Consider the following 14087-nt stretch of genomic DNA (forward strand, 5'->3'; position numbering starts at 1 on the left):
AGATCAAAACTTACCGAATTAATTAGCATTTATTTCAATTCAGATAATGATTAATTGATGCAAGAGTGACTTTGACAATCCTATCTGTCAACTGCTGCAAGTGAAATAATTGTTGTCAATTGAAGGCATATAATTTTTGATATACTGAGAGTCATTTTGACTTTCTAAAAATAGGTTATAAATGCAGAATGAGGCGAGATTTTTCTTGCAATAGCCTGTCATTTCAGGATCCATCAGCTATGAATAAAGGCTGGTATAAAATACAGACAGTTATGTATAATTTGAAATTACACAAGAAAAACAGACTTCAATATAGGAAAACTGAAAAAATTCTCAGTACATGATATAAAAAAATCACAACGTTGCTGTTGCTGTTTTCAAATGTCCCTCAGAAATATCGAACATATACATATAAAACCAAGATTGATTTACACACACACACCAACCATTATGACATTATAACATTACGACAGGTGAAAGAAATAACAATGATTATCTCTTTATCATAGCACCTGTTAGTGGAAGGTATATATTACACAGCAAGTTAACATTTTGCCCTTAAAGTCAAGGTATTCAAAGCAGGAAAAACAGGCAAGTGTAAGGATTTATGTGAGCTTGACAAGGGCCGAATTGTGATGTCTAGAAGACTGGGTCAGAGCATCTCCAAAACTGCAGCTCTTGTGGGGTCCCAGTATACAGTGTTTAGTATCTATCAAAAGTGTTCCAAGGAAGGAACAGTGGTGAACCGGCGACAGGGTCATGGGCAGCCAAGGCTCATTGATGCACGTAGGGAGCGAAGGCTGGTCCATGTGATACCAAAGGGTTACCAACAGACAAGCAACTGTAGCTCACACAACACAATATTAGGCTGGTGGCCATAATGTTATGCCTGATCGGTGATTACATACACAGTTTCATTAACAGTGTGTTAGACAGAGAGAGACAAAGATTGAATGTATGTCGCAGTACCTCATGTGACAGTTTCATCTTGTAAGGTAGGTGCTGTAGTTCAGAGGTGACAGAGGGAGATAAAAACATAGGAAGAAAGGTTTACTGCTTTAGAAAACACTCCTTCCAGGAACAGTGTTATGTAACACAGAGGTTGCGGCATAAGTGACACGGTTCAAAGCAAACAGTTCAAGAAACAGCGCGCCAATTTCCACACACACACACACACACACATACACACACGAACACACACACCCACACACACAGCCTTTGGCAAGCTCTGCTAAAATTACACCACTGTTTGACATTAACGCTCCACTAAGCCAGTGCAGTTCATTAGGCCTCCCAAGAACACCAGAGCTCTCTGTAATGCCACAACGACAATACAAACCTCAGTTAGTGCATAAGGTGTGAGCTTAGACTCGAATAAACACACACACACACACACACACACACACACACTCACACACACACACACACACACACACACACACACACACACACACACACACACACACACACACACACACACACACACAAACACACACAGGCTTACACTTTTTCTTCAGTGCTAAGTCATCTTGGCTTGAAGAGAGAACCAAAATAATAGCGGTGAGTCAGTGAGCTGTGAGTAGGTAGAAAAAGCAACCGAGAGAGGAATAGACAGAGATAGAGAGAATGATCTTATAGCGTTTACAGTAGAGGTAAGTATCAGCAACCTATAGGACACAACAAAACCGTTGCAGGTGCAAGATGTTTTTACTGTCATGTGGGTGTGGGGTGGGTGTTCAAAAGCAAAGTTTGTAAGACAAAAAGTGAGAACATATTTTTAACAATGCTCAGTAAAAAAGAAATCACCAGAATCTCTTACTTTCCACAAAAGAGTATCTGTGTAAATTGGCAAAGCGTGGGTGTGAGAGGGAATATTTTCAGGATTGGGTGGGAGTTGTCAGAGCATTTGCAGGAATGGGAGGGAGTGCTTAGAGTATTTGCAAGGGTGGATGAGAGTGGTCAAGACTTTGCAGGAGTGGGTGAGAAGGATAAGATCATTTGTAGGAGTGTGTGGGTTTGGTTTTAGAACACAGCAAGAGTCAGAGGGAGTGGTTTCATTTTTTTATTTTTTTTTAGTGCATGTGGGGGTTTTGTGTAGGAGTGGGTGGGAGTGGTCAGGTTATCAATGGGAGTGGTTAGACTTTTTTTGAAGTAATGGCTGGGAGTGATCAGAATATGTGCATGTGTCTGGAATTTGTCAGATCATGAGCGGGGGGTTGTGTATATTTGCATGATTGGGTGGGGTGGGAGTGTTTAGAATGTTTGTAGGAGTGGGAAAAAGAGAAAAAAGAGAAAAGAAAAGTGGGATGCTTAGAGGGCAGGATTGGATGGGAGTGGGCAGAGCATTTCCAGGAGTCAGTAGAAATGGTTAGTGCATCTGTGAGAGTAGGTGGGCATGTTTAGAGAATATATGTGAGAGAGTAGGAGTGGTTAGAGTGCACATGGGAACAGAACTACACCCAACCCATCAACTGCATTCATTTCTGTGCGTTCCTTTTGGGTAAAGTGTTTCTGTATTATGGAAATTCTCCCCTGCTCAATCTCTCAGCGTTTACTTGACACACAGCATTGCATATACACACATTGTATTACTAAACATTTGGAAGTGCCTAATCTATGAGCCACTGTTAGCTGCACACGTCCGGTGCATTTTGACACCAACATACTGAAGTGCATCTTTACAAAAGTATAAATCAGCCCTTATAATGCTTCAGGCAGGACAGGCTGATCTAAGCAGAGTGGCAATGCTACCCACAGGTCTGTGTGGGCACAGTGCCCTGAGGCTGCTTAGCTCTAGCAGTGTCAAGAACAGCAGGAATAATCACACACCCTATTATTGTGCTGGGCAGCATTGTGTTGTAGGAGATGCCACTGACTTCTCCCCAAAATCCTACAATCCCTATTTTTCTGTTGGGTAGTATCAGAGTGAGAGAGTCAAAGGGGCAGAAAATAGAAATGAAAGTGCAATATAGGAGGATGTTTGATAAAAAAAAGGCAAAGGTCCTTCATTATTTCTGCCTCTATTGTCTGTGTCTGATTGTGGGGATTGGCTTCTTTAGCCTTTGATTAAAACACCACAAAAAAAGCCTTATGCTGAGAGGAAAAAGAGATAGAGAGTGTGGAAGAGATAAGGTGGGACAAAAGAAAGAGAGAGATAGAAGGAGGAAAACAGAGCATGTGTTTTTTTTAATGACACTTTCTGCTCCTGCACATCTGTGGAGTATTGTATAGACAGTGCATGGGTCATACTGTTTTCAATATCAGAAGCAAGCAGAAAGTCTTCACTTTTAATGAGGTGCCCAACACCAGCTTTGCTCTCTTTCTCACCGTCTTTCCATCTCTCTTGCTCTCTCTGTTCATTCGTGAGTAAAAACATGCTGCAAGCTGTGTATACACTATGTATGATTTCTGTTTCTATGGTGTGTGTGTGTGTGTGTGTGTGTGTGTGTGTCTGTGTCTGTGTGTGTGTATAGTTCTTTCTCCTTTTCATGTTTTACATGCTGACAGGTTTACATTACACACACACACACACACACACACACACACACACACACACACACACACACACACACACACACACACACACACACACACACGCACACAAAAGGAAAGATTGCTTGTATTTTTTTTCTCTTTCATCCACAATCCTTAAAGGGTTTTCTACGTTCAAGAGTCACTCATGCATTCATGCATCTAGTGTCAGTCTATCCATCCATCTAGCTGTCTTGGATCAGAAATCATTTCATAGAGAGAATCACAGATTGATGCTGTGTGCTTGTGTGTTTCTTACCGTTAGCTCCAGGGCTTGGTTGAGCATGCCATTCCGTTTGTTGTGCAGGATCATGTTGGAGCTGCCCGTCTTAGAGATTCGCATTCTGGCCAATCGAGCTTTCTGCAGCGACACAAGAAATCAAGCATCAGGACTCCTCACTCATCGTAGTTCACTGGGAGACACTTTTAATATTCTTAAGTTGCATATGAACTTCAAACATTCTGGCTTTAATATACAGTATAGTCACTTCATCATATAGCAGAATTGGACCATTAACAGTGTTTCTGATTTCCACAAGCATTAATGTGAAACGCGGAGAGATGATCTTTAGATGAGCACAGAAGTGTGTAAGGGAAAGTTTTTCAAAACTCATTAAACACATAATAAATTATAGTACATTAGGGTGCAGAAACATTATTCTATAGTGACTGGAATGAAGTGAACAAGTATTTTCAAAGGGGATATAAACAGGCTGCTCTCCAGGACTGTTTATACTCAGTCTTTATCTGAATATTGAAAGCCTTAATAGAATTGTAAATCATAACACCACTGATTTGTGTTCCTGTCAAACCACCAACATTAACATCTTTTTAGTAAGCAAGAGTGTGTTTTGCTCAGACATCTTATCAGAGGAATGCACAGGTATTAAATCTTCAAAGTCTTAATCTAGTGCTATGTAGTAGGACACACACACACACACACACACACACACACACACACACACACACACACACACACACACACACACACACTCACACTCACACGTTGCATGAATAGGTAAGATCAAACACATACAATATAAATATGATAACACCCAAGAAGTGTGTCCATATAGGAAAGGTGCAAAAAGAGGGACAGAAAAACCTCAAAAGTGCAGTCAAGAAGATTAGATTAGATTAGTCGGTTGGAGTCTGATATCAGGCACTTCAGGTGTTGTTATCTGAACAAAGCAAAATGTCTATTAAAATATACAGTACATTATACAGTACAATTGTCTTTCTTCTACACACTGTAGCTTATAAATAATTCCTTCATGTTCCATTAAATTTAATAAGTGCGACATTAACGCTAACACATAACATAAAATCTGGTGACAGTGATTGATGAGTACAAACAAAGAAAGTTTAAAAAAGAGCAATAAGCAGCCGGTGACATTGTAATAGTAATCGCAATGGTGACATCCAAGGTTTTTTAATGCTTCAAAGAAACAGGAATATAAATCAAATAATTCTAATAATGTCAAGAAACAGAATAAAACCACTGTGAGGAAATTTCAGAAATACATGCCATTCCCTGCTACTATGAAGTAAATACATAAATTGTGTTAAATGATAACCTGCCAAAGGACCACAACTGTAACCCCACATTCTCTCCTTTAAAAAGTAGGATACCCAGAAAACTAGGACACCAAATTCCATATATGATTCATATATATATATATATATATATATATATATATATATATATATATATATATATATATATATATATATATATATATATATATATATATATACTTTTCATTCATCAGTAGTAAGCCTTGTATATGCTGTTTGAACATCCAATTCCACATTTATTCCCAATTTGCTATTATAATAACCCCCACTGTTCTGGGAAGATCTTCCACTATGTTTTGGAGAGTGAGGAGGCCTAGGGTGCAGTCAGTGTTCCAATTTATCCCAAAGGTGTTCATTAGGGTGGAGGTCAGAGCTCTATAGACGGCCACTCAAGATCTTCCAATCCAACCCATGTAAACCTTTATGGTGCTTGCTATGTGCACAGGGGCATAGTCATGCTGGAACAGGTTTGGTCTCGTAGTTCAAGTAAAAGGTTAAAAAGAAATTCGTCCATAGGCATCATCTCCTTTGCGTGCCTCCAGATCTGTGGTAATAGTTTAGGGAAAAAGCATGTATGGCTGGAAAAATCATGTGTCCCAATACTTTTGTCCATATAGTGTACATTCAAAAGCAAGAACTTTTGCATTTTAACTGAAGCTTGACATAAAAGAAGTGTTGTACCATTATATAAGTACATGATGTTCTTTTCCCACCGCTGATTATAAAAGAATAATTATTTGTGTTAAACACACACACACACACACACACACACACACACACACACACACACACACACACACACACACATCACAATTTTATTTTATTTTATTATTTTATTTTATTTGACAATGTTTCACTTTGATTATGTTTTTTCTTCTTTTTGTTGGGTACTATATAATAAAAGAGTCACGATGAGAAATGTTTTGATGTGATCAAAACTGTGGTTGCTTTCTGACAAGTATTCAATTTATTCAATACATTTCTACAATTAATTAATTACAGTAAAAGCAACATTTTTAACCCTCCTTTTCCAATAGCTTGTGTTTTCTTCCTTCATGATGTCAGTGTAAGGTTTCCTCATTTCCTCACATCACCTTCATCTCTAGAGGTGCGAAACGATTCTCTGTCAGGGGTCAGGTGGTGAGTCCACTGCAGAGAGCGCAGAGTGTGAACGTTCTTAATGAGTCAAACACACATTCACACACCCACAGACATTTGTGGGATGTTAGGAGCGTTCTCATACAATCAAACCGTTCTCATACATGCTTCAGAGCATGTTTGTGTTTCTAATGAACAATAAAATAAATCTGTGCAACAAATTTCCACTACTGGTAGAAAGAAAAAGAAAGAAAATGAAATAGAGAATGACTGCAACAGGATATAAGATGTTGTGATTGATCAAAGAAATCCGGAGACCATCATGAGCCAGCATGAAGCCGTTCAGCAGCAGGCCAGAGACATATTGCTTCTGCGTGCTTGGGGATCAGATGTGTTGCATTGGACATGAGGAACAACCGAACAAGCTCATTTTCACAGTGGGTATCATTCGGAGATGCTTATACAAGCTTTTCTATGGTACATTACACAGCAGTCGGAACCTTAAACCTAGCAGCAGTTTAATGGAAAAACGTAAAATACAAAGAAGAAATGTGTGAATCGGTGTAGAGTGAAAATGCGAATTTGGTCTAGCACTAAAGCTCTGAATTTTTTTGTCAAGGCATTCAAACAGACTATAATCAAAAATGACACAGAAAGATGGAATGAATAAAGAGCTCGAAGCAAACGTTTGTTTTATGCTGTCAATTCCCTGGCAGCTGAGAAAACACAAGTGTGCTTACAGTACAGATTATCTTAGTCGACAAACCACATGAAGTCTTTGAAAATCATCAACACAGTTTGTTGATTGTTTGTTTAAAATCACATGATGACCATAACCCAACCACCAGATTGAACCAAATAAAGGTGGTTTATGCTAACTGATCTGTCTGTAAGTAAACTGTCTGGTTTACTTGTTGAATCTAGTGTCAGCCATGTTGATCTTTTCAGGTTTAGGTTTACACACTGTGGATGTTTTATGCAGTCTGAATAGAAGTACGATTATTTGTTTCCCTAATAGCATTGGTCTGGATTCAGACTTACTTGATGCTCTGAAACCCTGGTGCGTTTGAATTTATTATACTCCATCACAAGCAAACCGTGCTCTCTTTCAGACTAAAATGCCTGTGTGAAAACTCCCTTAAACTCCTAGGAATTGTTGGCAGCTCCTCTAAGTTTAATATATATATAAATTAGCTAAAAGTATATGTCTATGAGGAAAGAAAATCTCTGAGTATATTAAGTACATATTTATTCAGAAATATTAGTTTTCCAGCTAGTGCGTCAGTGTCAGAACTTTATACAGCTCTGTGGTATAAACATCCATTAGAAGAATCTCATTAAAATGTTTGACATCTGCAGTTTCCAGCAGATAAGCAGATTACTTTTAAATTAGGGTTTACATATTAATGCAGTAAAGATAAACAAATGTGGTAAATGCTGTTTTTTTAAAGGGTGCTGCAGTCATTTGCATAGAAATCGCTATAGAAAGAAAATTCTTTCATTCCAAAATTTCCACAAATGTTTTAGCACTGTAACAAATGGATGCCTGTTTTTAGGTTCTGCTAAATTGGTATTAAAAGCCTCCAGATGTGCACAGTCCCCTGTGAGAAAACAAAAACAAAAGCCAATTTTTCTTTCCAGTCAATATTGTGAGTGCACAGGTTTCTTCCCTTCTTACTTTCTCGCTATTTCAGCTAATAGTGTGTGGATGCACAAAACCCCAGCTGCCAGTCTATTGTTATGGAAGGTGTGAACTGTTGATGGATGAGTCGGAAATAAGGGCAACGAGGGGCTAATCTGTGGCACAGACCTGTCTTTCAAACTCATCAGTGATGCACAACACTGGGGAGATAATTTGACAGAAGGAGTCGTTCTCCTTCTCTGTTTCCATCTCCATCCCTGATTTTCTGTTTGTGTCTCTTTCTTATAATGATGGAGTGGTGAAGAGGAGAGACAAACTCTCTCTGGCTTTTAGTGTATTTCTCCAGATCTTTTCGCTTAGACTTTTCCACTAAGTCATCTTGACTGAACTACTTTTTAAGGGCAGTAGGGGGTTAGACTTGTAGTTCTGTGAGACTGTTAGGTGGGAATATATTAACGATGGGGCTGTCTAAGAGCAAACAGGAACTGAAGTGCCATCAAAAAGCTGTCAGTTGGCTGGCTAAAACTCTTCCTGGAACCCTGAACTGTTTCCTGTACAGCAGTGAAGTACACAACAGCACTGGAGTAGCTGCGCTTATTATCCACATGAGCTACTCGGAGCTCCAAAACTAGTGGGTGGAATTTAAAGTGGCCTCTCGCCCCTTTGATGTATGCTTCATTAGACAGAGGGCCACTTCATAGGTTTTGCTTATCAACCAGCTGTCATTTCTCTTCAGTGCTCTATGGCACTTCAGATTTAAGATGAAACATGGAGAATTAGACAGATAATAGCAGTAAGACTTCACTAGTTTACAGAAAACAGGCTTGTGTGGGAGTTTCGTTGAGGGGTGCTGCCAACATATATCACATACAATATCACGTCCCTCTGCAAACTATTAGTACCTTCAATCATAAGGTACTAAAGCAAATGCATATATACATTTAGCATTTGAACTCCCTCACTAGACATAAAATACAGAATGATACCAAATATATTCTGAATATTTTGTGCATATATTGCATTTGTAAATAACCTTTTTAACCTTTAATATTTATTTTCCCTTTCCCCCTAATCAACTGAAGCATATTTTATTACACAGCTGTAAGGAACCTGAACCCCACAACAGGAATTGTAATGTATTATCGTCCCTGACTGTTTGTGCACGTCAAATAAACTCAAAAGTACACATGAAAATCATAAAATTAGCATTAACTTTAGGATGGACATTTTTCAAAACTAAAGAATCCTTCTCCAATACTCACAAGGAAATTCAAAAAAGTGCTGGGAAAAAAATATGACAAATGTCATCTGTGACATTTAGGGTATGTGTACTGATATAGTTGGAGCACCACAAACATCAGGACCTCTATTGCAGCCACCAAGTCCATATATCATGCTTATTAATTCATCCTCAGAAAGTGCTTTTTTCCTGATCAAGGTCACAGCAGACTTGCTGGTGTACAATATATTTTGTTATTTTTGTATGTATGCATATTGGCTCAATGATGAAAGAGTCTAAAATATGCTGAGGGATGTACAGGACAGCCTTTCTGATCTCAGCAGCAGCTATTCTGTACATGTCTACTGTATTCAGGTGGTATTATATCAACTCATAATAACCAACAAAGCATTTTAAAGTTATTTTTTTCTCCTGTGAGACTGGGGGAAAATTCACAGGAAGCTCAGTTTTACTCTTGAGCTGTTTTGAGAAGGCTACATCTTAAGGATAACTGTGGGAGATCATCCAGACTAAGCAGTAGACTGAAGTATAACATACAGTGTAAGTATTTGATATTATAGTGTCAGATGTATTTCAAACTCGGCGCAAGCCTATGTAATGGAAGAGCCAAAACACCCACATACATTATGTTAACATTTTACACACACACACACACACACACACACACACACACACACACACACACACACACACACACAGATAAAGAGAGAGAGAGAAAGATCCCACTGCGCTATGATTTGCTGCATTTACGCTTGGTAAATTATACATTTAAAACTACTGAGCTGCTACTACTGGACTTCAAAGCTGGTCCAACTTCACTTCCCATAGTTATAAAAAGATTATGTTGCTTCTCAAATGAGCCCATTTAGGAGCAATTACAAAAACGAGTAACAGACTGGAACAGATTTTTTACCTTTTGGACTTTTGAAGCATACTGACATGATTTTCTTTTTGTCTGCTTTTCTTTTTGTTAATAAAAAAAGACCTAATAAGTTCAAATTCTTTTTTTACACATGAAATTTCCTGATAGAGTGCTCATATGAAGTATTAGCATGTGCAGTATATTGCGCAGTATGGTTTGGCAGACAGGTGAGATGTTACAAGGTCGTCTGCTGAAACTGACAGCAGGAACAAACAAGGCAGCACATGAGCGCTCAGCCAGTCGACTACATCTGGGAGAGCTATTTGTAGAAAGCCCGTGCCGCCCTCCCGTCTCCCTCATCGACAGTAAGCACAGATGTTCCTGAACTGAAGGTTAACGCGGAGGGCTGGGAAAATGGCTCTCACTGTTATTAGTTAAGGCTGAAACACTCAGGGAATTTCAAAGTGTGGATGTAATAACAAAAAAAAAATCTCTTATTAGAAACAGCTTGACAAGTTTTTCATTGGTTTTTCAAATATAATTGTCTCTGTCAGTAAGAATCATAGGTAAAAACCCTTTTTGTCAGTTTTCTGTAAACCCTCCAAATAAGCATTGAAGGGTCCTTTTTCCTAAGTGTGTATATACAGGCAAATAAGCTTTATCAGAGCGCTGTTCAAAACTATCCATCTGCAGAATCTCCTGATGCACATTACAAACCTGATCTAAGGTCAGCTAATGAAGCATCTGGTCTGCAGTGGGAACATTAACACGTCGTTAAGCACTAATGCAGCATCAGTCATTTGTTTAATACAGCATAACAAACAAGCAATGCGCAATGCAGAGACGCACACTAACACAGCATAACAGACATTTAGAACGGCCTCGTTAACATGCACAACACACAACAAGAAGTTTACTTTAGCACTCTGTGCTCTGTGGCTCTGTAGTCAACAGCAACGCAACTATTCACACTCAGGTTCGAAAATAATCTTGGAGTACAGTAATAGTGCTTCAATACCAACAGTTTGTTAAAAGCATCAGATTGTAACTAACAGTAGAGTCAAGAGTCAAGAGGCTTTTATTGTCATTTCTAATATACACAGTGGTACACAGTACACAGTAAAAACGAGACAACGTTCCTCCGGAACCCTGGTGCTACACTAAACAACAACAAACAAAACAACATAGAGCTACAACACAAGCTACATAAAGGTGCATCGAGTGCAACCTAGTGCAAACAGTGCAGACAGACGACACAAGACAATACAGAAAACCCAATATAGCGCCGACCAGTAAACCTACTGTATACTTGATTATACAGTACTGTACAAGAACACTGTAGAAACTATACAAACTAAAAACTATACCCCAGAAGTTACTATAAACAGAAAAATGTAGTGCAAGAATGCAGCAGCAGTCAAAGGTGCAAAGAACAGCATGTAAACAGTATAATACAATGATAATGATAAATGTGCAAGAAACAGCATGTAAACAGTATAATACAGTAAAAATGTGTGGTACAGTTAAGAGTGTGGTACAGTCGAGAATAATAAATAATAAATAAATGAATGGTGGTGGAATGGATTGAGATGAGTGATGAGTGTGTGTTATAAGTCTAGGAAAAAAAATAAAAAATTTTACAGTTCGGTAACACACATTTGAATGAGTGTGTGTGTGTGTGTGTGTGTGTGTGTGAGACTGTTTCAGTTCTGTGTGTTGAGTAGCCTGATGGCTTGTAGAAAGAAACTGTTGCATAGTCTTGTTGTGACGGCCCGAATGCTTCAGTAATGTAAGTGGTGGCAAGAAGAGACCAGTGATGTCAAGGTGAAAATATGACCTTCATTTCACAGGGTTCAAATGTCCCCAGTGTGTGCATGAGCTATTTTTCATTACTTGATGGCCCCCCCTAATATCAATTAGTAATGCAAACTGAGATATCAATAATGTTCTAGACACTTCTGAAGTGTCTCTGACACTGGTAAGGAGAAATCTATCTTTTTAATGATGAGAAGACGTCTGACAAAGATCATTTGGTCTTCTCCAAACTACAGCTGATTACACTTCAATAAAGCTCCTGCAGTGATGCATTATGAGTGATTGACAAAAACAGATTTTTAGTGTAATACATTTTGTTAAAGTAAATTTAGAATGAAAGAGGCAGATTGTTTCATTTACTTAACATATATTAACAAATTAATTTGTCAGTCAGGGAATTATGATATAGTGTGTGCAAAAGAATATGACAAAATGAAAGCTATTTTATTTGCTGGTGTCTGTTTCTGTTCAAGAAATAGTGTCAGTTTCTAAATTTGCAAAACTTCCTCACATTAAAGACTTATTATTAAGGCATAATGGGATATTAGATCATTTCTGTAAATGTTTTGCACCTTGAACAACAAGAACCTTTTAGAAGATCTTTACATGTATTATATTCTTCATTCTTCTTATCTGGTGTTCATATGCTATTTTAAAAATGTTTAGTGTTAAATATGTAATAGTTATACTTGCTGTAGCATTGCAGTCCCAATTTAATGTTTTATTTCAAATACCTGTAGAAGTGAACTACTGCATTATTGCTGAGGATGTATACACTGTTACAAATGAATTACAGCAGAACGTTATGTACATACAGGAGTAATATAAAAAAAAAAACTACAATATAACTATGCTCTATGAAGAACCCGTAATGTAAAATGTATATCATTCAGTCAGAGAAATAATTGAAATATGACATTTTCTCTTGGGTGACTTAAAATTTAAAATACTGCAGGTGTCCATGATGTGTTACTTACACCAGAGTAATATGAAGAACCTTTAATGCAATATGCATTTCCTACAATCAGCCTCAAGGTATCTACATTTTTGACATATTATCAGACTACCAGCAAAATTATCATCATATACATTCTCTACTGCTGTGACCTCTGAAGTAATGTTGCACCTCTACTTCCTGTACTCTGCACAACCTTTCAGGTCCTTCTTCATTCGTCATACGACGCTGTCTATCATCAAACTAATCTACAGTCAAACTGACTCAATCATTAGACTGCACATGAGAGTGGGAAATGAGGGAGACAGGCCCATGGTGATTTTACAGGCAATTAGATCACACTTAATTAAGCAATAATAAACACTTGAGAGAGGAGAATTGAGGCAGAGAAGGACGACTTGGATGGAAGCATGGATTTTGCTGTGGGCCTCTGTGCTATCACTGAACGAGTTCCCCCACGGAGTGTTTGTTTAACATGACGGCTGGTGGTCTGGTGTGTGTCATTGTGGAGCAGCATGTGGAGAGACGCACAAGGAAACGGCAGAGCTAATACTCTTATTTATCACACTCCAGAGACAAGGGAACACACTGTGTTATTAACCATCTTCATCTGGATTAAGCAAAACATCTGTCATGCCAACAACCGAGGTTCAGTGAGCACACACACACACACTCACACACACACACACACACACACACACACACACACACACACACACACACACACACACACACACACACACACACAAAATGTCATGCTTTTTATGACAAGTTGCTTCTATAAGGCTGTTAGACAAACCATTAGATCAGTAGCTTCTGATCTTTTCCTCTGAACCACAAGAAGCCTTTTGAACCGCAGCATATATTTTGCGTGTATGCTGCCTTACAAATTCTAAAAAAAACAAACAAAAAAAACCAAATCGTATTTAGACGCAACAGTTTGCATTATGATGGATGGACCGTTTCAAAAGTCACAAAGAATTAACTGGATAAAACACAAGTCTGAACCTCCTCTGTTCAGTCCAGACTTGTATCAACCCCTGTTACAGTCTCCATGGTAACCACAGGGGAGGTTTCACTCAACATGGCAACATGAGACTCACAGTAACCTTTGGTCTTGTTGGATCAGGGTTCCTGACTCATGAGAACCCAGGATACAGAACACAGTGATATACACTGATTAGCTGGTTCAAAGGGCCTCATTGTAATTCAGGACGCCGCTGATTGGCCTGTGTGTTTTGGGAAGATGGGTGGTACTAATCAAATCTCCTTTCTTAACCTCATTAGCGGATGCTTCAGCGACCTGCTGTCGCCTAATGGCTACTAAAAAGGCTCTGTCGCTGTTAGCGTAATGACCTCGACTCTG

At 38.6% G+C, this 14087-nt stretch overlaps 1 protein-coding gene and 1 long non-coding RNA gene across 4 annotated transcripts in view; one reads left to right on the forward strand and one right to left on the reverse strand.

Annotated features, from left to right (window-relative positions):
- LOC310733961 overlaps positions 1-14087 on the forward strand; it is a 175687-nt gene that overhangs the window by 64758 nt on the left and 96842 nt on the right. The gene's annotated exons all lie outside the window — the stretch shown is intronic.
- The window catches only part of kcnd3 (potassium voltage-gated channel, Shal-related subfamily, member 3), a 148981-nt gene that overhangs the window by 11458 nt on the left and 123436 nt on the right, over positions 1-14087 (reverse strand). For all 3 annotated transcript variants that reach the window (XM_083555368.1, XM_083555369.1, XM_083555367.1), the window contains 2 exons: positions 3791-3892; positions 970-1002 (listed from right to left, as the gene is read on the reverse strand). In XM_083555368.1, the coding sequence (XP_083411494.1) occupies positions 970-1002; positions 3791-3892 (135 nt within the window). The remainder of the gene's footprint in view (positions 1-969; positions 1003-3790; positions 3893-14087) is intronic.

This window comes from Silurus aristotelis, assembly GCF_946808225.1.
Source record: "Silurus aristotelis genome assembly, chromosome: 11".
In the NCBI taxonomy this organism is placed as follows: Eukaryota; Metazoa; Chordata; class Actinopteri; order Siluriformes; family Siluridae; genus Silurus; species Silurus aristotelis.